The sequence below is a fragment of the Euleptes europaea genome, chromosome 6 (genome assembly GCF_029931775.1).
Source record: "Euleptes europaea isolate rEulEur1 chromosome 6, rEulEur1.hap1, whole genome shotgun sequence".
NCBI lineage: Eukaryota > Metazoa > Chordata > Lepidosauria > Squamata > Sphaerodactylidae > Euleptes > Euleptes europaea.
Window position 1 is genome coordinate 100,810,644 of NC_079317.1, and position 21,329 is coordinate 100,831,972.

The 21,329-nt window shown below is 43.9% G+C and overlaps 1 protein-coding gene across 1 annotated transcript; it reads left to right on the forward strand.

The window, feature by feature from the left end:
* Positions 1-700: 700 nt before the first annotated feature.
* On the forward strand, positions 701-20,777 carry CPSF7 (cleavage and polyadenylation specific factor 7). The gene is made up of 9 exons (XM_056851185.1): positions 701-811; positions 10,641-10,859; positions 11,888-11,991; positions 12,390-12,535; positions 17,027-17,435; positions 17,885-18,003; positions 18,093-18,267; positions 18,456-18,645; positions 20,077-20,777. The coding sequence occupies exons 1-8, from the start codon at positions 758-760 to the stop codon at positions 18,622-18,624; spliced, it is 1,395 nt and encodes a 464-aa protein (XP_056707163.1). The 5' UTR covers positions 701-757; the 3' UTR covers positions 18,625-18,645; positions 20,077-20,777.
* Positions 20,778-21,329: the final 552 nt, after the last annotated feature.

Sequence of the window (21,329 nt, forward strand, 5' to 3'; positions counted from 1 at the left end):
TCACCCGCGGGCCATTCTAGGCGATGGCCCTTCTCCACCACCGGTCTCTATGGTCGGGGTTCCTCCGCAACGATGTACGTGCGTACGTTGACAGCCCGCTCACGCCCGTCCCTCCTCCTCCTCCTCCTCCCCCCTCCTCCCCCCTCCTCCTCCTCCGTGCGCATGCGCCCCGTCTCCTGATAGGTTCTGTTGTGTGCGCGCGCGCGAGCGGGCCGGCGGCTGGAGGCCGGAAGGGGCGTGTCTCGCGGGGAAGGAAGGGGCGGGGCGAAGGGTGGAGGCGCTCGCTGTGGCGGAGAGAGAGAGAGAGGTTCGCGCGCGTTTTGGGCCTGTTTGGGGCTCTGGGCCTTGCGCGGTACGGCGGGCCTGGAGTAGCGCTGGCGGTTTATGGCCTGAGGGAGGGACGGAGGGTGGGAGTGTGGGCGGGAGGAGGGGGCGGGCGCCCTTCCTTCCCTCCCAGCGCGGGAAGGAGGCGACGGCGGCCGCGAGATAACGCAAGTATGGCGGCCGGGGGAGGCTCGGTCTTCAGATTCGTGTCGAGCGAGGGGGGGGGCGGGGCTGCCTTTCGGTCGTGCCCCCCCCCTAACGCGTTTTCACAGGAAAACCTGACACGAGTTGGCTTGCGGGCAGGCAGGCGGCGTGGGGATGGGCCTGAGCCCCGGGGGGGGGGCGGTTTTTCAGTCGCTCCGCTAACCGGCTTCTCTCTTTACCCCTAGCGCGACTCTTTCTCCCCGGTCCTCTCAGCGCCGCTCCTGAAAATATGTCGGAGGGAGTGGACCTCATAGACATCTACGCCGACGAAGAGTTCAATCAGGTGAGAGGAAAGGGGGGTGGCGCCCCTCCCCCCCGGCTGAAGGGGGGGGGAAGGTTACTTTTAGGGCAGGTAGGAATAAAAACCTTTTCCAGAACAAGATACTTGGTCACACGAACACAGGAAGCTGCCTTAGACTGAACCAGACCCTCGGTCCATCAAAGTCAATATTGTCTACTCAGACCGGCAGGGGCTCCCCAGGGTCTCAGGCGGGGGTCTTTCACATCACCTACCTGCCTGGTCCCTTTAACTGGAGATGGCGGGGATTGAACCTGGGCCCTTCTGCATGCCAAGCAGATGCTCTACCACTGAGCCACAGCCCCTCTCCAGGGTCTCAGGCAGAAGTCTTTCGCATCACCTACTTGCCTGGTGCCTTTAACTGGAGATGCCGGGGATTGAACCTGGGACCTTCTGCGTGCCAAGCAGAGGCTCTACCACGGAGCCACGGCCCCTCCCTCCATCCTGAAACCTCTAGAATTGTTGAGTGGCTCTACTGTCGCACCTGGGGAGGTGGTGAGCGCTCCTTCCCTGGAGGTTTTTAAGCAGAGACTGGATGGCCATCTGTCAGCAATGCTGATTTTATGACCTTAGGCAGATCATGAGAGGGAGGGCATCTTGGCCATCTTCTGGGCCTGGAGTAGGGGTCACTGGGGTGTGTGTGTGGGGGGGAGGTAATTTGGAATTTCCTGCATTGTGCAGGGGGTTGGACTAGATGACCCTGGTGGTCCCTTCCAACTCTATGATTCTGTTATTCTATCTGAGAACAGGCTGGGATTGTGTGCCAAACTTCATCTGTGCCATGAATTCACTAGGGGGCCTTAGGCAAGCCATTCCATTTTCTCCGCAATTTCTCCAACTGTTAACTTTGTTTTTCTTGTAGGGATTATAGTAAGATAATGTATACAAAGCGTTTTGAGGACACAAGAACTGTGTAGATTCAGTATTTTTGAGTTGGGTAGTGAAGTTTGGTGCTCAGTTATTCCAGGATGAAGTGACATTCCCTCACACAAAGTGGGTTTATGTCTCCCGAAAGAGGTGTTATATCAAGTAAAAGGTGTTAAATCAGTGTAGCAGTTAGCATCTTTAATAAGCTATTCATATTTGTTGATTGGTGTGAATAATTTAAATCTTGAGGGAAAAACCAAATGATACACTTGACCTTCATTTAAATTCTGGGCAAATTGAAGTAAGAATGTGTGTTGAAGAAATTTTGACACTTGTTATCTTGGGATTTTAAAAAATGGATAATGAAGCGTACTGGATGATTGTTATATAGATTTTTATTGTGCTTTTGTTAATGGAAGAGAAGCATCCCTGAAATTGGTGGCCTGGTGTTTATCTGAGGATGCTGACTGTAAACAGAGTGTCGCGTGATCCAGTGATCACGCCATGATGTTTGTTGCTGTAGCAGATACAAGTTCGTGGATGCTGTGTGTTCATAAGCAATACTACAGTAACAAAGCTAAAAGAACATTAAAGGTAGAGACTGTGGTGTGTCATTCATCATGTTTTTACACCCAGACGGTTCTATTAGTAACTATAGAAGTGAAGCACTGATCAAACAATTTCAATGGTGGGGTTATATTGCTGATATCACTTGATATGTCTTCTCCCAGAATGTGACTGGTTAAGTGCTGTAGGTATAATGTACAGCAGCCTTATCTACCCTGCAGCATTCATCTCTGGTACCCTAGGGCAGTAGTTTAAAGATGCGAATTCAAATCTTGTAGTAATTGTCCCCTCTTAGTTTTAATTCCTGTCCATACCTAATATTTCTCATGTACATGTTTTTGGTTGATTGAAATAAGGGAAGTGCGATTGAAAAAAGACAAGCAATGTCTAATGTGTTGATTTAGAAAAGCGTGTTGTATTTCTTTTGTCGTCAAGTCACATCTGACTTATGGCGACCCCTGGTGGGGTTTTCAAGGCAAGAGGTGTTCAGAGGTCATTTGCCGTTGCCTGCCTCCACGTCACCACCCTGGTATTCTTTGGAGGTCTCCCATCCAGATACTTGCCATGGTAGATCCTGCTTAGCTTCTGAGGTCTGACGAGATCAGGGTAGCCTAGGCTATCCAGATCAGAGCATGTTGTATTAGCAACACCCTTTTGGAGGTATATGTTGCCTTTTCTGTTAGCACCAAACCTATTTACGGTTGAATTCTTCAAAGCTTGTACAGATGCCATTTTCAATATTGTGGAGGCAGTAGTTAAGAACAATTCAGTAGGGAATGAGATTGGAACCAAATTTATGTTTTATAGAATTGCTCAGTAATCCCACACCTATAGCAGCAAAAATCCATAATACTGTTTGTAATCTTTTGCTGCATTGTATTAAATGGTAGAGTTTATGTTTTCCATAAGTCCTATGTTCAGTTCTTGGCATTTATGATTAAATTTTCCCCATGTAACAGGCTGTGGAAAGACTTCTGTCTGACATTTGAAAGTGTCTGTCAAAGTAGTCAGTGTTTGGCTGTAATTCATAGATAAATAGCGTGGTTTGCAAGCTTATATCAGTAGGCTACCCTACTTTTGCTAGCCAGTTTCATCCTGGCTGCTTTATCCTGAGTAATCACACCAGTGCCCTATTGGTTAATTTCTGCCTCAGGTGTTAGTTGAACCCTACCTTAAGGCTTGAATAGATGTAAAGGTGTGAGATCAGTGAATGGATGTCTTGCTTTTGTTAACAGCAGCTACTTGGGGATTCCCCAACATGATTGCAAAGGGGTAGCCATGTTAATCCGCTTTAACAAAATAAAACCCAAGAAGTGAGTTGTGACTGATGAAAGTTCATATTGAAATAAAAGTTAGTCTTTAAGGTGCTAGTGGATTTTTGTTTTATTTTCCCAACATGTGTTTGGGGTGTAACTTGCATCAGGGAAACAGCAAACTGCTGTTTGCCCCATGAGGTAACACAGGTACCTGTATAGTTAACCCACAGCCGCCATGTGTCAGTACCCTGGTCCAGGACCTGGACTCACACCCCATATTGACTGTTAACACCTCCTGTATGTAGTGGATTGTGTGTCTTTATCCTTCATGAGAACTCCTTGCTTAAGGAGTGTATACGGGAGGGTGCCTATTCTTCTGGCCTAACTGTAGCTGCAGAGTTGAATGTAGACTGCCTGCAGAGAGCCTGGAAATACACGTCATGAAGCTAAACCAGTTGAGTGCCCAGCTGTCAGGTCCCGAGGCAGAGGACCATAGTCAGTAGCAGTCTGAGTTCAAAGCTGAGGTATCAAGAGAGTCCAGGTACAAATAGCCAAAATGTAATCCAAGAGCGAGGTCCCAGTCCAAGTTCATAGGTTAGCCAAGGGTCAGAAGCAGGTAAATGGAGTGCCAAAGAATAGTCAAAGTCCAGTCCAAGATACACACAGAGGGCAGGTAACTCACTGAGTGAAAACACAAGTTGTTCCCACATCAGCCTTGCTGCTAATGCTTGCTTAAATAAGCCTAAGAGGACCCAGCTGTTTCTGACTCAGCAGTCCTTACTGGAGGGTGCTCATCATCTTCCTTGCAGTCAGCTGGCAGGTCTCTTCAAAGAGTTTGCAATCTAGCACTTCTCCTACGCTGGAGGAGAAGGGTTCTGCACCTTTGGTGTCGCTGCTGCAGCGGTGGGGAGGCTGCTGCTGGGCCCAGGTGAGTCTTCTGCCCTGGGTGGTTGTAGTCATGGGGCACCATCAGCTGTCTGCGCCTGCTCTGCCTGCTGTGGTTCCTCCCCGTCACTGGCAGCAGTTTCCAGATCTTCTACTGAGGAAGCCTCAGCAGGCTGATCCCTGGCAGACTTTTCAGTAGGCTGACCCATGACTATCCAGCTTGGATGCTTTGTGCTCTTTATTCTTCCCCATTTTCCCTTTCACCCCAGTGTTTTCTTCATATTTTGTATTATTTCTCTTTCCTGTAAGGAGTCAGTGGTGACTTACCCTTTGCATCTTGATGTGTGTATTTTGTTATTGTCTTGTTATTTATTTGTCATAATTACATGCCACCCATTTCTCCTGTTCCTTGACTGCCATGTCACTGACTGACTAGAACATTGTACTTCCACAGGGATGATGGCAGATATACAGCAAATCCTAGTGTTGGTGTAGTGCAATAGCAAGGTTTACAACACAACAGCAAGGGTTTTTTGCCATGTTGCAAGAATTCTGGGCAGTGGATGTCACGTATATACACACACACATTTTTTGTATACAGAACCCTGTCTTGTGTTTGGATGTGTCGTATGTCACTGCCTGGTGCATGTAAGCTGGCTAGCAGCTCAGTTGGTGTTGTACCTGTGGAGTGGTGTTCTCATGATGTGACAGGTGCTGCTGAAGACTTTGGCTGCTTTCCTTCTCTGTGCTCCTTGCTAAGCCATTGCTGAGGGTTGGAGGACCCTTCAGAACAATGTGGCATGCGGGAGGAGGCTTCTACAGCAAGGAGGAGTAATTAATCAAAATCCAGCTCCCTTGTATGAGCTCTGTTCTTGTGATGGGGGCCAACTTGGGCCTGTTACTCCTTGCTGCAGCTGGCCATGCCAATTGACCTATTCTGGAGCCTTAGCAGCAGTTGGCGGGGATGACATAAACACACACGAAGCTGCCTTATACTGAACCAGACCCTCGGCCCATCACAGTCAGTATTGTCCACTCAGACTGGCAGCGGCTCTCCAGGGTCTCAGGCAGGGGTCTTTCACATCACCTGCCTGCCTAGTCCATTTAACTGGAGATGCCGGGGATTAAACCTGGGACCTTCTGCTTCCCAAGCAGATGTTCTACCACTGAGGCAGGGCCCCTCCACAATAAAAAAATCCTTCCATAAACTTGAAGGTCAATTTTTTTCTGATACTTACCTGTTAAAAGTGAATCGGACAGCCAAAATAAAATTGTTGTGTTTCCATTCCCAAGGAATTAGGCTCTACTATTTCAAGTGTTTAAACATTTTCTGGAAGTGTTCTCTTTACAATTCTTGGTTCACTGAAAGCATCACAGAACAGAGTAATAAAAGTTAGCCCCAAACTTGTTTCTGTGCTTCTCAAAGGGAAAGTCATTTGGTTTCTCAAACAGGTGACAGCAGGCCGGCCAAGTGGCTTGAGTGAAATTGTTCATATTTGTTTATAATTCCATGAAAGAAATTTTAATCAGAATATGGCTGTAAAATAGGCAGAGAAAAACTACATGGATCATCAGTTTAGTATTGGCAGAAACAAGTAGATTAAGAATCCATTATTACCTTGAAAAAAATCATGAAGAATAGGGAGGGTTTATCACCACATGTGATAGCGAAAGAATGTCCCATGAGTCTGAAGATAGTTCAGTGAATAGCCTCTGTCTGCCTGGGAACTACTAGTGGGTGGGTGGAAAATCTCTCGGGTAACAATCAAGACTATATTGGTGTTTGATACCTGTGTGCCTATATACTTACTGATGCTGTACTGCTTGTATGAAATAACACTTGGCTGGAGATGCAAGTGCCAGACATTTTGTATGGTTCAGAATGTGTCGGGACAGATGGAAATAAAATCAAAGGTTTTAATAAGTTAGTCAAGTAACATTTTTTCCCCTCTTTCGCCCTCCTCCCTGCACTTCCAACACATTTAATGTGATCCTTCAAGATTTCACCAGCAGCAACTGTAATCAGTTCTGCTCCTGGAAGAGCCTGCAGGATACTACAACAGCCATCTTAATTTAGGAAGCTGGTGTAGCATACTAGCTTAATGGACTAAACTGATTTTGGCAGTCCCCAGTTGAAATCTTGCTGCTGCTGTGAACTCATTAGTTGGTTTCAAGGAAGTCTCTTTTCAACTCCCCACTACTATATGGGAATGATAAAACAAGCCCACCTTACAAGGCTGTTTTAAGGATTACAGAAAGGTAATGTGTGTCTGAAGTGCTTGAAGTGCTATACAAAAGTGAAGTGGTGGTTATCTTATAGTTTGTGCGTGGGGGTTGTAATGGAATAAGCAAAATTAGGAGAGCTGTGTTTTCTTCTTGCTGCATGTGTGATTGTATTTTGTTTCTGGGGACTAATATGATAGTCATATATTGTTATGGGTTGGCTTGTTTATTGCCTTGTAATACATTACAAAAAAATGATTTTCTTAATAAAAACAAAAAAAAGCAAGGGGAAAAAACTTTAAATCAGCAACCAATAAAGTTAAAAAAGAAAAAAAGATTACATAGAGATAAAAATGTAACAACAGTGGTGGTGAATATACAAATGAGTTCTATAAATGATTTCCAAATATCTAAAAATGAGTCCACATGCAATTGCCTTCTATATGCTATGTTTTCAAATACTGATAGAGTTCTAAGGTCCTCAGTCTGTTGATTTATTGGAGGTGAACTTTTATCTTTCCAGTGCTGTAATACTAGTTTTTTAGCTGTAGTAAGGGCATGGAGGGTCCATTTTGGTTAACTATTGGATAGCTTCCAAGGGACAGGCAGATAGGTTAAAAGAACGTAAGTATCCTAAAAAATCAGTGACCATTCTAAAACAAAATTGATATGAGTAATAGCTTCTTCCCAGAAAAACTGAATGAATGGACACAACTAAAGCATACGGTACGTTTAAGGGACGCGTCCTGTGAGTTATAACATCAGCAGTTAGACATTTTACTCTATCCTTTCCTGAAGAGTTGCTGTGGTGTCCAGTACAGGTTGAGTATCCCTCATCCGGACTGCTTCGGACCAGAAGCGGTCCGTATTTTGGATCTCTCTGGATTTTGGATCTGAAGTTCGACTGTGGTGGGGAGGGAAGCTAAACTGAAGTCTGGGCACGCTGCGAGCAAGCCTAGACTTCAGTTTCGCATCCCTGCCACAGCCGGAGTTCGACTGCAGCAGGGAGAGAAGCTAAACTGACGTCTAGGCTTCCTCACAGCAGACCCAGACTTTAGTTTAGCTTCCCTCCCTGCCTCAGTCGAACTTCGGCTACAGTGGGACACCAAACTGAAGGCTGGGTGCACTCAGTTTAGCATCCCTCCCCGTTGCAGTTTAACTCCATGTGGAGTTCGACTGGCGGGAAAGCTAAAATACGATCCCTGCCGCCTAGCTTCTCCAGATTTTGAAGAGGTATGGCAGTGGGGATCTGCCTGCATGTCAGCTCCAAAGGTCCGAATTTTGGATGTCTGGATAGGGGATACTCAACCTGTACATCCTAAACATAATTTTTTGCTGAATAAGTAACAATTTAAGATCCATGGAGGGAGCAGGTATAAACTTTAAGGCCATATCCCATTGCTTTGGTAAAATAGTGTGATCTTGTACCTTATTCCATTCAGTCTTGAGACTGCATTTCATAATCATTAATCAACATCAAATGTTTATAAACAAATATTGTAAGTTTATAAGGCTTATAAGTTTATTGTAAGTTTGTAAGACAGAGCTTTTTTCCCAGGCCTATACTTGAGGGCAGCCACGCATATTACAACTGCTGACCTCCCCCCTTCCTATGTGATATGCTGGATTGACCTGAAGGGGTGCCTGCCTGTTTGTCTTGGCCAATATGATTAGAAGTTGAGCACCATCTTGGGATTTTGTTTGATTTTAATTGGGATTTTAATGTTTTAAGTTTTAGTGTTAGTGATGAAGTTTAAATGATGTGACCCACCCTGAGCCTGGCTTCGGCTGGGGGGCTAGAAATTGCAAAATAAATAAATAATTTTCATTTTCTGCCTTGATTCATTTAGAGTTTCTTGTGCCAATATAATTGTTGGTCTTGATACAACCCAATGTTATATTGATAATTTTGGCAGCAATTAATATGCTATTTTTTTAATGATAATACATTAAACCATTGTTTGTGGTTTTATGAAGTTTAACTTCACATTCAGATACATTTGTAGTTCTGCCTATTGTAACTGGATGCGATTATTTCTGTCCAAATAAGCGTTCAAATAAGCGTTCATTGGTTTACTACAGAATTTGCTTTCTACCGCCAACATTTTTTTCCTACTTCTAAAGTGGCAATAATTAAGATTACTGTAATGCTGTGGTAGCATAGGGTGCAGCAGTTTGTTTTTGTGTTTATTTATTTATTACATAGCAAAAACAATGTAATATTACACAGTAGGCTCCTACTTACACAGCTGTACACAGTAGTATAGATAATTTATCCAAGTAACTTTGTAAACTGTTTCATACAGTGCAACTCCATTACTTGTGTAGAAAAGCCCTCTTGAATAATTCCATTTTACATAGTTTGCAGAGAGCCAGGAGAGTGGGAGCTTTCTTTGACCTCCTCAAGCAGGCTATTCCATAAGGGGTTGGGGAGGGAACAACAGAGAAAGATGATGTACCTTTCGGGATTTTGTTTGTTCTACAGTGACTGATAGTAATAAGAAATAAGACCAGCCCTGCGTTGTAAGTAGAGTAGATTTCTAGTTGCTTTGAGTTTGTTATTTTCCTTTTTAACTTGCCTGTAACGGAGTGAGAGCTTATTTTCTTTTCTGCTCTCTCAGAAACCAATAAATTTGTTTATGTTACTTAAGCGAAGGTGTGAGGCTCGTCCCTGTGTGGCTCTTCCCTGCCCAGAACGAACCTGCAGGCTGGAGGAGAAAAGCCTGAGTATTGAGAAATTACAGGCCCAAAATTAAGGAGGTCTAGGTCTCTCTCTCTTGCTTCTCACGTTGAGGAGTGACTAGAACCATACATATGAAGTGAGACAGGTGGCAGGAAGGCATACTTAATATTATGGGGGCAGAAGGGTGGCACAACACCCCTTCCTCATCAGAAGACTGGAGAATCAAAAATCTTGTACCGCAACACCAGTGAAACAGTAATTCTCCACTTACACCAAGGGAGAATTCTGTGCTGCTTGCGGATGTTCTACAGTATTTAGTTCTTCACTCTTTGAACCCATTCCTAAAGCAGGGGGTGAAATTCAACTGGAGCTGGTGTGCCCCTGCGCCAGCATAGGTGCCACCTTATCACAGAATAAGGTGGCACCTACGCTGGTGTGGGGGCAGACACACTGGCGTCCGGGTGCTGCCAGCCCCCGCCGTCAGCGCAGTCACACCAGTAGGGCTTTCCTAGAAGGGAATGCCCATGCTGGCATGGGGGGGAGGGGGGATGTTCCCAGGGATAGAGCTGCCTTTAGGCAGCTTCCACAGCCCTTTCACCCCAGGAATGCCCCCTTGAGCAACAATGGGGCTGAGCCACATTTTTTGGTGGCGCAGCCTCGCTATTTTCAATGGGGCATTTCCCCCTCTTTTCCCAGTTTTAGTTGTGAAAAGTGCTTTTTCTTTCTCTGCGGCGGCTGCGAAGCCTCTGAGGAGGTGGGGTGGCTCTGCCACTCCCAGCCACCACAGATCTAACCCCCCTTTCAGGATTGTGCTCTTCATTTCACTCACGACTAAGATCTTGGGTTGAATCCAGAGTGGAGCTATGCTTGCAGAATGGAATCTTCATGTCTTCCCCACTACAGCTTATCATCCTTGCCTTGCAAATGCTGTTGTAAGAGTTGGAGGACCTCCCGCCTCCCCAAAGCTATACTCAGCATAATGTGGAATCTGGACTGGAAAGGGGGGATTGGAAACCACCCCACCCCAGCAGTGTGTGTGCCCTTCTGCTGGCAGAAACCAAGTGTTGGCTCCAAATAGAGATGGGAAGGCCTGGGAAAAACGGGAAAAAAACCTGTTTTTCCCCCAATTTTTCTGTTTTTTCCCCAGGCTTTCCCATCTCTAGCTCCAAACCATAACCTTTTTTCTGACGATCCAGATTTGTTTTGTTTCTTCAAATTGTAGAAAGGAAGGTTTGATTACATATACTCCAATTGAATCTGTGGGAAACCCATAAAATCCAGCTTTTGAAGCACTGGCCCTACATCTGCTCAGTGGTTTTTTCCTGACTCCTAGGACTCTGAATTTAGTAATGCTGACCAGATGGATCTGTATGATGATGTGCTAGCTGCCAGTTCCCAACCTTCTGAAAGTTGCACTAGCAGCTCCGAGCCACCACCTGAAAGCCGCCAAGAACAATCTCCCAAGCCGAACAGCAAATCGCCTGCTATCCTGTATACCTACAGTGGACTACGTAATAAGAGAGCTGCTGTTTATGTGGGAAGCTTTTCCTGGGTAAGTGCATTCCTTGTTCAAGGCATGAAGTAAAGGACACCACAAATTTATGATGTCCAGAAAGTTCTTATCACATAAATGTGCTCTAACTGTTTGAGAACAATTTTGAGAACAATTTACAGCAGAAACACTTTTTTGCATTATTTATTGTAAGCCACTCTAAGTCTGTGTAGAAAAAAACAGGTAGTATCTTGAAGAAAGATCTAGACTGGCACAGAAACATAAACCGTGATACTACAGAGAGTATACAGGTGATTTTACATATTTGCTCATGGTTAAAAATGTGTTGCTGAAGCCAACAGTTCGACCCTTGTATTGGGATCCTGTGAACTTAACCAGCAGATCTTTCCCTTTCCAAAGCAGCCCCCATGACCCTCAGAGGCATGACTGTGGTTTGGGAATTGTCATGGACAAAAAGTTGCAGAGCATGAAAAAGGGGTAATTGGTCAAAATCCCTCTCCCACTTTTACCAGTAAAGGCACTCATGCCAATGGGAGCTATGCTGGTGGAGAGGTGATTTTGCCATTTCCCTCCCTCCCCACTGTAGCCCTTTGTGCTGTACGGGTTTTTATCTACAAGGATTAATCAGTGATGCTTTTCCCAGGGTCATATGGGACTCCTGTAGGAAAGGGAAATCGGGGAAGAGCCACTTCTCAGAACATAGGGATCCAACCCATGGTCTGTAGACTGTACTGACGGAAGTCAGGTAGTTGTCTTGAGGAAATAACTGCTTTTTTCTGTTCCTTTATCTAGCATTCATTTAGAAAGAGATCTTTGTTTAATGTAAATCTGTTTAGAAGTGGCATCTCATAGATTAAAAATCTGCTGTGTTCTTTGCCTCCTCCAGCTAATGGGGGATGTAGGTTGGATCACATATTCTCCACTAGATTGTGATGGTGAACATGAAGGGGTTTCAGAAAGGAGAGCCTTGATGATCTCTTAATTGTATTACTGATGTGCAGGGGGTGGGAAATTGTTCCAATGGCTTCAGGTTACAACACTGTACTGTTATGCCTGTTCATATGCAGTGGACAACTGACCAGCAGTTGACCCGAATAATCCGATCGGTGGGTGTTTACGATGTTGTGGAGCTCAAGTTTGCTGAGAATAGAGCCAATGGCCAGTCCAAAGGGTGAGTACTGTGAGGCCTCTTCATGAAAGAGGCCAGTTTTGAGTTGATTATTGTGGAAGTAGAAAGAGTACAGTAATCAGTATCCTTGCTGATAGGGTGTGCACAAGGCTATGCTTATAAGATTGCCTAAGAGATCACTTTAGTTTTCCAGTCTTAAGCCTGTTCAGTCCAGATGCCATCATCTACAAAGTTTTACACGTGATCCCAGAAGGAGGTATATGTTGTCCAAATCCACAGTAGTTTCAAACACATGTGACTCTCTTTAGTGAGTTTGAAGAGAAGACAAAGTTGGAAGGCCTGTGTCACCATTTCTTTCCTGAGATACTTTTTTAGATGGAATTCATTACCAGATGTTCCTTTACAGTCTTCAGTTGATTATCCTTTGGCTATCTGTACAGGTATGCAGAAGTTGTGGTTGCCTCTGAAAATTCTGTACACAAACTTCTGGAGCTGCTGCCAGGAAAAATACTCAATGGAGATAAGGTGGAGGTGAAGTTGGCCACCCGGCAGAACCTTGCACAGTTTGAAGCACAGGCTCGAAAACGTAAGTTATCCAAGGGTTTGAGGAGGGGGAAAAATGGAGGGGGAAGTAGGAAGAGGAGAATTTCTGAGACTCCCGATATTGCCAGACAAACAATTTAAGCTTTAGTTCTGTACCCGTGAACTCTCAGGAGTGTCTATTTTTCCCATTATATTGCTGCTGTGTCTGAGTAGAGCCTGACTAGTGTTTATGATCCTCTTTTTGTTCTCGTGTAATGTGAAGATCTCGCATAGTTTCTTGCTTCTTCTCCAAAATGAATGGGTCTAAGCTATTATAGCTAAGACCCTCCATATCTATTAATAGCTTCTCTATAGGCTTTCTCCAATATTTGTATGTCTCTGAAGAGGTGAAGTGCCCAGTACTGGGTGCAGTACTCCATCAGGGGTCTCACCTTGGCTCTTTTTTTCACGGCATTATATGCTCCTGTTTAGTTTGTTGTGTTGATGACCCATGGAGTATTATGCTGTTGAAGGCAACATCTTTCTCATATGTACAACAAAACTTTGATTAACCAACACCATTGTAGAGCCTGTGGTCATTCAGTAATAGAAGTATTGCATCCATTGTCTTGAGAAGTTTATGCTGTGTTGCTAACTCACACCACCACTGTGTTCTTGTGACAATTGCAGCTAACTTTAAAATCTCTGGCTTCATGGCCTCAATAGCTGTAGCGCCAGTGTGCTTTTACTATCTGCAAGTTCTTGTAAAGTAGTACCTGCAAATTGCTTCCTGAACTGGACTAACATAACACTCATGTTATCTGTGGTAGGGATATCATCAGTCAGTGTTGCTGAATCCTGAGATGAAGCATAGCTGCTGTTTGCCCTGACGAAAGCTTTTCCCTGTGAAAAACTGCTTAAAGGGCTTATCTTGTCTTCACTAGGAGGTCGCGGTGGTGAATGGCAACGTCTGACAGTAACCATGGCACGTCACCATTTTTGACAAGGCCTTCGTAAATGACTTCCACCACTTTGTGATTCCTCGCCCAAAGGGCCTGAGAAATACAAATTTGTTGTTTTAGTAATCATCTTTTTACTCTGCCTCTCCCTACCCTCAATGTGGCTTACAATAAAACAAAAACCAGTATGATAACGCACATGTAATAATATGTAGCTCCGTTTATTATCTCCTGTTTATTACAGGGACACGCTAAAGTGGTTACATGTCAGTGACCGCTAAGTGAAATATTAATATAATTCAAAAACGTATTTATTTTGCAACATGAATGTAAACAATTTACATTTTAAAACTATCCTGAATTGCTGTCACTAGTCCTTAAGTGATGGTGGTATAATAGATTTCTTCTGCCATGTTGTTGTGTGTCATTGGGTTGTACGATCATGTATGCTTTTAAAAATACATGTCCCAGCTATATTTGCAGTTTAGTTTTTGTCTAGAGTTATGCCACATGGTGGGCAAGATTACAAAATATGCTCCCGAGTTCTGTTGTCTTTGCATTCTTTTCAGGAATCTGTGACTTCTATTTTGTTTGGCATACTGTCTTTAGAATAAGGCTCTCAATAAAGCGTTGTATCAAACCTCTCATTTTAGATTCTAAGCTTACTGTATATTAAAATTCCCATCTAGACCCATTAAGATGACACAACTTTTTTTTAAGAACCTGGATTTTAAAAATGGCTTTTATTCAGATATTGTAAATACTTGTAAATACTTCCTGTAATGCCCTTCCATATGATTGCCATCTTGGTTTGTGTTGAATAAAGTTGACTCTAAGTACAGTACTTTGGTCAGCATGGTTTTATTATTTCTGTGGGGACAATAATGCAAATGTTTTCAAGCAAGGATGTTTTCATCAGCACCAAGCGGCTGGCCCACGGAGCAACAGCAGATAGTATAAAGTGTCCTTGTAATGCAGACTCTTGCAATTCTGTTGCCAAGAACTTTTGAAAGTTGTACATATTTCCCCCTATATTTCCGATGTTGCATTGGTTAAGAGAGTGTACATATTGGTTCCCGAACTATCCATGCATTGTCTGCTGCAGTTTGATTCTTAACATCATTATTTGAAAAGTAGTATTTCTTAAAACTCTTCTGACCAAATGCTAGTATTGTGGGACAGTTGCTTCAATAGGTTCAACATTCTTCATTCAGGGGATCTTACGCTATGTAGGAAACAAATTTGTTTGCTATTTGGATAAGCAACTAAAGTTTAAAATTATTAAGGCACCCATTTTTTTATGGACCTCTTATGATCCCCTGAGATGAGTGCAGGAGTGTAGGTGGGGTATTTTTAGTTTCAGCAGATTACTTCGTAGTAGATTACCTCTAGGAGGCTGTAAAAATAGTTAGTAATGAGGTGACTGCTGGAAGCTGCATACATATATGCAGTTACATATATAATGCAAACTTATTTGTTTTCAGATATAGTCGTGTATCTTCATATAATGCAAGGTTATAAATACAATCGTTTTAGATTTTTATACTTCACTTTCTATCTGCTAAGGATGCTCTTGGAAGAACAAAAAAATTGGCTGTGTACTTGGTTTAAGCAGTACGTTTCTTTAGGAGCCAGCGTGGTATAGTGATTAAGAGCGGTGGTTTGGAGCGGTGGACTCTAATCTGGTGAACCGGATTGGTTTCCTTGGGCTAATCACAATTCTCTTAAAGCTCTCTCAGCCCCACCTACCTCACAGGGTGTCTGTTGTGGGGAGGGGAAGGGAAGGTGATTGTAAGCCGGTTTGATTGTTCCTTAAGTGGTAGAGAAAGTCGGCATATAAAAACCAACTCTTCTTCTAGCTAATGGTTGTAATAGATAGTTAAGCACGCTTCTGGGATGATGTAGTTTGTAACTTAATTTAGGATAACAGTGTTCAGGTTTCCATTCACTAGAAGTCTTATAATAGAAAAAGAATAGCAATCAGTATCCCATTAATGTCACAAGAGGAAGCCATTCTGCATAATTGAGAACCAGTGTGGTGTAGTGGTTAGAGTGTTGGACTAGGATCTAGGAGACACGAGTTCAAATCTCCACTGCTATGGAAGCTTCCATGGCAGACCTTGGGCCAGTCACATGCTCTCAGCCTAGCCTTTCTAAGGGTTATCAGAAGGATAAAATGCAGGAGAGAACAACATAAGCTCCATTGGATATCCATTGGTGAGAATGGCTGAGTATACTGTAAATTAAAAAGTGCTTTCACTGCAGGGTTTCATTTCTGTTCAATAGCTAACAAACATGAGACATTTTTCATTATTGTTTAAAAGAATTGTATCAGTTGGAAAACTGTTTACGAGCTTACCACCTTTTAGACTCACCCTATAATATTAGTTCATAGACAAACTGTATTTTAAATGGGTCTAGAAAAGAACCCAGTTCAGTTCACATTCGTTGTGGTACAAATTAGTTCAACTTGTTCCATAGGTTTCAATGTCATGAGGTTTGACTAACGTTTGTAGGATTGAGCTCAAAGCTCATATGAATGTTTGATTCATGTCTGTCTTTTGGGCTTTCAACCTAGACCAATCCTCTCCTAGTCAGTCATTCCCTAAAAGGCAGTGCAGAAAGTTATTGTATATAACTACATATTTTTGCAGGCATGCCATTTAGTATTATAATAGAACTAGAAACATTTTTCTTGTTTTCCACCACAGTGTGACCAATTATCTTTAAATCCTTTTTTAAGGGTGTATGCTGGTTCACTTATTGAAAATCTTCTATTTTAGTTGCCATTGTATCTAGGAGTGAGTTGTTCAGTATGTCCCTAAAACTTATAATTATTTCATTCATCTTTCTACTGTCTGTCAGTCAGGCAACATTTCTGGTTCATCTTCTTCCTCTTGCGATTCCTTGACTGTTCCTTAAACTGAGTTCAGCACCCTTGTCTGTGACAGGATTTGATCTTTCTGGTTTGAACCTTTTGGGTGACTCTCATTGAGCCTCCCAAGAATGGGGCATGGTCTAAAGTAGCATATGAAAGGCATTTTTAAATGATTTTGTCTTAAAAGCTATTGGTTCTGCAATTGGTTTTGTGAGTACCAATTTAAGGATATAAGTTCTTTCTGGTTAAGCTTTTTACATAAAAAAGAATATTACATTCTTGTTTAGTGTGTAGTCACATAGTTGTTCATATTATGCTGTGAATAAACTTTGCCTCAACCAAGAATTCACTAAATACCTCAGCCCCTATCTGCAAAATGGAGATCATGTTGACCTACCTCACAGGATTATTGTAAATACCTCTACCAGAGAGCATGCAGCTCTAATTTCCAGTGATGTCAGGAAAATAACTAGATCTTTCTTGACGTTTACCCAAGTCAGGGCCAAGACCTCTGTGCACATGCCAGCAAAATCCATCCTTTGTGCACACTATGAGAGAGATGGGAGTTCCCTTCTTTGGGCAAAAGTTGATGTTGTTATATTTGAGTTTGGAAAGTGTGTGGGTGGCGGGGTGTTGTGTCAGGAAACTGGCTGGGCTCTTCCATGCCTCCCGACCTCTTCAGTGTTCAGTGCTTTTCCTCTTCTGTGATGTCTGACAGGTGTGCCTCCGAGGGCTCACTCAAGGGATTCTACAGACTCAATAGATGGTCGAGCCACTCCAACGGAGAACACGGTGCCACCACCACGGATTGAAAAGCCTCCTTCTGTTTTGCCTTTCTTCAACCGCCCTCCTTCTGCTCTCCCACTCATGGGGCTACCACCTCCTCCAATCCCTCCACCTCCACCACTTTCCTCAAGTTTTGGAGTCCCACCTCCCCCACCAGGCATCCACTACCAGCACCTAATGCCCCCCCCTCCTCGACTCCCCCCTCACTTAACGGTGCCACCCCCAGGGGCAGTGCCACCTGCTCTGCACCTCAACCCAGCCTTCTTCCCCCCACCAAATGCAGCAATGGGCCCTCCGCCAGATGCCTACAGTAAGGCCTCAGCCCCATATAACCACAGCAGGTGAGTGTAAGTCTATACTTGGGGATTTGAGAAGAACTACTTGAAAGGGGGCAGTGTGAATCTTATCCATATCTCTTGGTTAGCGAGGATTCAATCCTAATTCACAAAGGGGCCTTTGTCTACTTGATTGTGTACCAAGAGTTGTGATTTGCTGGCTGGGAATTAAAAGAATGACCACTTGTTGATTGTCGTACAAATGCCCTGTGTAGCACTGGTGGCCCTTCTAGTTAAAGCATAGTAGGGAAGCTTTGTCAGCTTGGGTCATGGCCCTTAAGTAAACTGTTTGACACCTATTTTGGGCAGGAGGAGAACTTGGTTAGCTATGTAGTGGATTTGTTTTTCTAAGTCCCTTAATTGCTACGCATGTAAGCAAGAAACTTTGTTATAGTGCTGCTCAAAGTTATTTGTTCTCTGCCTCTGAGTAATGAACATATATGTGTGTTCTTCAGCCGAGAATTAGGCCCATTGCCACCCCCTGTCAGTGAAGCTGAATTTGAAGAAATCATGAACCGGAACCGAGCAATTTCCAGCAGTGCCATTTCCAAAGCTGTGTCCGGTGCCAGTGCAGGTAAACCGCAGCTGCCTGCTGCCACCTTCTTCTGTTCTTAACCCTTTGTTTTAGCCTGATCTCTCTGCCTTTGCTCTTTCATGTCACAGGGGATTTTAGTGATGCCATTGAGACTCTGCTTACTGCCATCGTTGTGATCAAGCAGTCCCGTGTAGCGAATGATGAGCGCTGCAGAGTCCTTGTCTCTTCACTCAAAGATTGTCTCCATGGCATCAGAGCCAAGTCCTACAGTATGGGCGGCAGCAGCAGTGGCAGTTCCTCCAGGTAAAGCTTTACTTGGTAGGATTCTTGAAGTAATCTAGCTGATAATTTTCCAGCATCAAGGAACACTCTGGTTTCCTTCCTAGAATTACATACAGCTGCGTAGAAATAGGTGCTTGTTCAAAGAAAGACGTGTATGTACACTTCAGTTGTATTTTTTCAGAAGCCTAGATGTCTGGTTTATCTTCCAGAAAAAGACATAGGTCTCGGGACAGGTCACCCAGTCGATCCCGTGAGAGCAGCAGGAGGCACCGAGATGCAATCCATAATGAAGATCGGCATGAGGACTATTTTCAGGAAAGGAGCCGGGAGCATGAGAGACACAGAGACAGGGACAGAGAAAGAGATCGGCATCACTGAGAGATGGGAAATCTTTCCAGGGTATGTGTTTGGTCACTGGGAGGCCGGTCTTCCTCTCTGCTCCTGTCAAACCAGACTATGTTTTGCAGAAACAGAAAAACAAAAACATGCAGGTCTGCTCAGTGTGCTGAACTTAGTTGCAGTCGTAGAATTTAACTCTTCACTGGCTCATCTAACCAAATAAAACACGAGGCCAGTGGCACTTTGGAGATTAACTTATTGTGGCTTAAGCTTTTTGTGAGTTTTTAGTCTCTAAAGGGAATGGCAAACCACCTCTGTTACTCTCTTGCCTTGAAGCCCTACTTGGTTGCCTTGTCAGCTGTGTCTTGATGGCACTGTACACACAGTCTCTAAAGTATCACTGGATCCTGTTGTATTTGTAGCAGCAAAATAAGGCTGTCAATATGTACTTATGGATCATCTTGTGATTTTTTTTTAATAAGGCCTTGTTTGTTTTAGTTTGGCAGTGCTTGCACTCTGAGGTGATTTTAGTAGTAGAATGTTTCACCTAACAGCCTTTTAATGTTTTATGTTTATGTTATGCTCAGTTCACTGCCCTACAGTCATTATCCAGCCCATCTGTAGATTATCATATGTATCTTTCTGGAGCTAGAAACTGCCATGTGAATATATCCCATGTTATCAGTACCAGAAGAAATCGCTTCAGTTCACTTAACCTTGCCCTGTTATTGTTTCTGGAAACCCGGATCTATTTGTTTGCTGACACCACCAGATCAAGCTCTGTCAGCACATCTTTAAAAAGACCTTTGTGCAGAAGCTGTTTTAGTCTTTCCGAGGTGGAACTCGTGTCTCTAAGTCAACAGCTTTGTCACCATCAAATGCAGGTGAAATCACCTGTGGAGTGTGTGTGTTTGACACAGTGGAATTCAGCTATAGTGCCTAGCTGTGACTTTCCAAGTCCAAACTCTTGGGAGGTTCCAATTATGCTATTTTCTAGTTCCGTATATAAACCACAGATGCAGCTGATTTGTAGCCCTTTTGATTCCCTGAGTGGACCTGTAAGTAGCATCCTGGAGTAACCATGCAAAGTTAGTAAAGCTCAAAATCCTTTTAAGACAGCATCCAGCCTATTGGTAGATCTTTTCTGACTGAAGAATATCCCCTTCTTTTTATTTGTTGTAAGTTGACTTATTCGCAAGTAGAATAGAAACTTCAAAAATGAATAAAATGTAGCTGTGCTGCATTTGAGAGAATTTGACTTGAGAATTGCTGTGATTTGCTGGGCAGAGTATTGAGGCTGGGCTCAAGTCCTAGTGTGGCTCAGCCATCACCTTAACCTAGGGCAAGCCTCTAGGCTTAGTTCCATTTTCTGCAGGGAAATGGTGACTTCCTCACTGTCAGGAATTAATGTGCAATTTTTTAATAATCCTTTGCATTGAAATGCTTTTAAAACTATAAATAATGTGGCTCACTTTGTTCTGTCTTTTGCAGGAGCATGGGAGGAATTCAGTGTTTTATGGACTCGTATCTCCTGTCCTTAATCAAGACGAAAGGATGGATGCTTCTCCGCCCTCTCCTTCCCACTTCCCATTGACCCTTCTGGACCCCTTGGAAAGAGACTTTGCCTGCAGAACTCCATCTGGCACACTGTGGCATAGGGACCTGAGTTCTGCCAGTGTGAGTTGTGTGCTGCTGCTTCATGGAGAAACACTGAATGACTTGGAGTTTAGGAGGGGTTGTCTGAGCCACTGTGACTAGGGGCCACTTCAATCCATGGATTCTTGGACCCAAAGAGAATGGTGCTTTCCACAGAGGACTACCCACCTCTTTCCTTTCCATGGCTTTCTAGGAGCACCTGGGGAGGAACCCATCCAGCTTGTCTCCTGTAGGAAGAACTGTTGCTTCAGCACAGCACAAGATGTCTGACTGTAGTCTCACTGGAGCTTGTGTCCACAGTCCACACTGCATTGTCTTCTCAAGCTTCCAGTCTCCTCAAGTCTCATCCTTTTTCCAAAGCAGCTTCAGTCTTGCTTCTCTAGCACCATTGTACACAGCTTAGAATACAGGTTTTTTTTTTAAATGGGAGCGCAGGCTGGCTATTGCTTCCAGTCACCCATTGTTTGTTTCTCTTCTCTCTACCTTACTCCCAAGTCCAGTTTAAGTTTCTGAAAGCTACCATCTCCATTCTGCCTGTCTTTCTAGAGAGGCCATCGTTGGTCATCCTGCCCAATAGGGAGTTTCCCTTAAGAAACTGTTCTGGCTCTGGGTACTCCAGGTACTTTTTCCACAGGTGATGCATACTGCTTACAGCTTCCTTGCTTCGTTTCATGCACATACCTGCTTCAGTTGTAACTTCTTGCATAAACCTTTGCTTCCAGGGCAGCCCTCCTAGAGTGCTACCTTCCTTGTTGTAGAGGAAGTGTTGTAGGCAGAGAACTGACTGATGCAGTGGCATGGAATGGGGAGCAAGTCAGGCTGAGGCTAACGTGAAGTTACAGAATGCAGTACACCCTGAGTATTTTTAAGTTCCATGTGATGTACGTGTTGATTTAAGGTCTAGGAGTTCCCTTGCCCCCAGCCTAATTTTGAACAGAGCTCACTTGAGAGCGATTTGCTCATGAGTTTGCTTCAGATGGCACCAGCTTCGCTGATCTGGGGCATACTGTTCTAGGGGAAATGCTTGGAAGCAGTGGAGAGCTTCTGCCTGTTCATGCCATGTATAATTGTGTTGTGTAAACATAAGT

Coding starts and splice junctions, on each gene's coding strand:
- CPSF7 (XM_056851185.1), top strand. CDS start 758: ATGTCGGAGGGAGTGGACCTCATAGACATCTACGCCGACGAAGAGTTC. Junction 11,992..12,389: donor GCCAATGGCCAGTCCAAAGG/GTGAGTACTGTG, acceptor CTATCTGTACAG/GTATGCAGAAGTTGTGGTTG. Junction 18,004..18,092: donor TGTGTCCGGTGCCAGTGCAG/GTAAACCGCAGC, acceptor TTCATGTCACAG/GGGATTTTAGTGATGCCATT.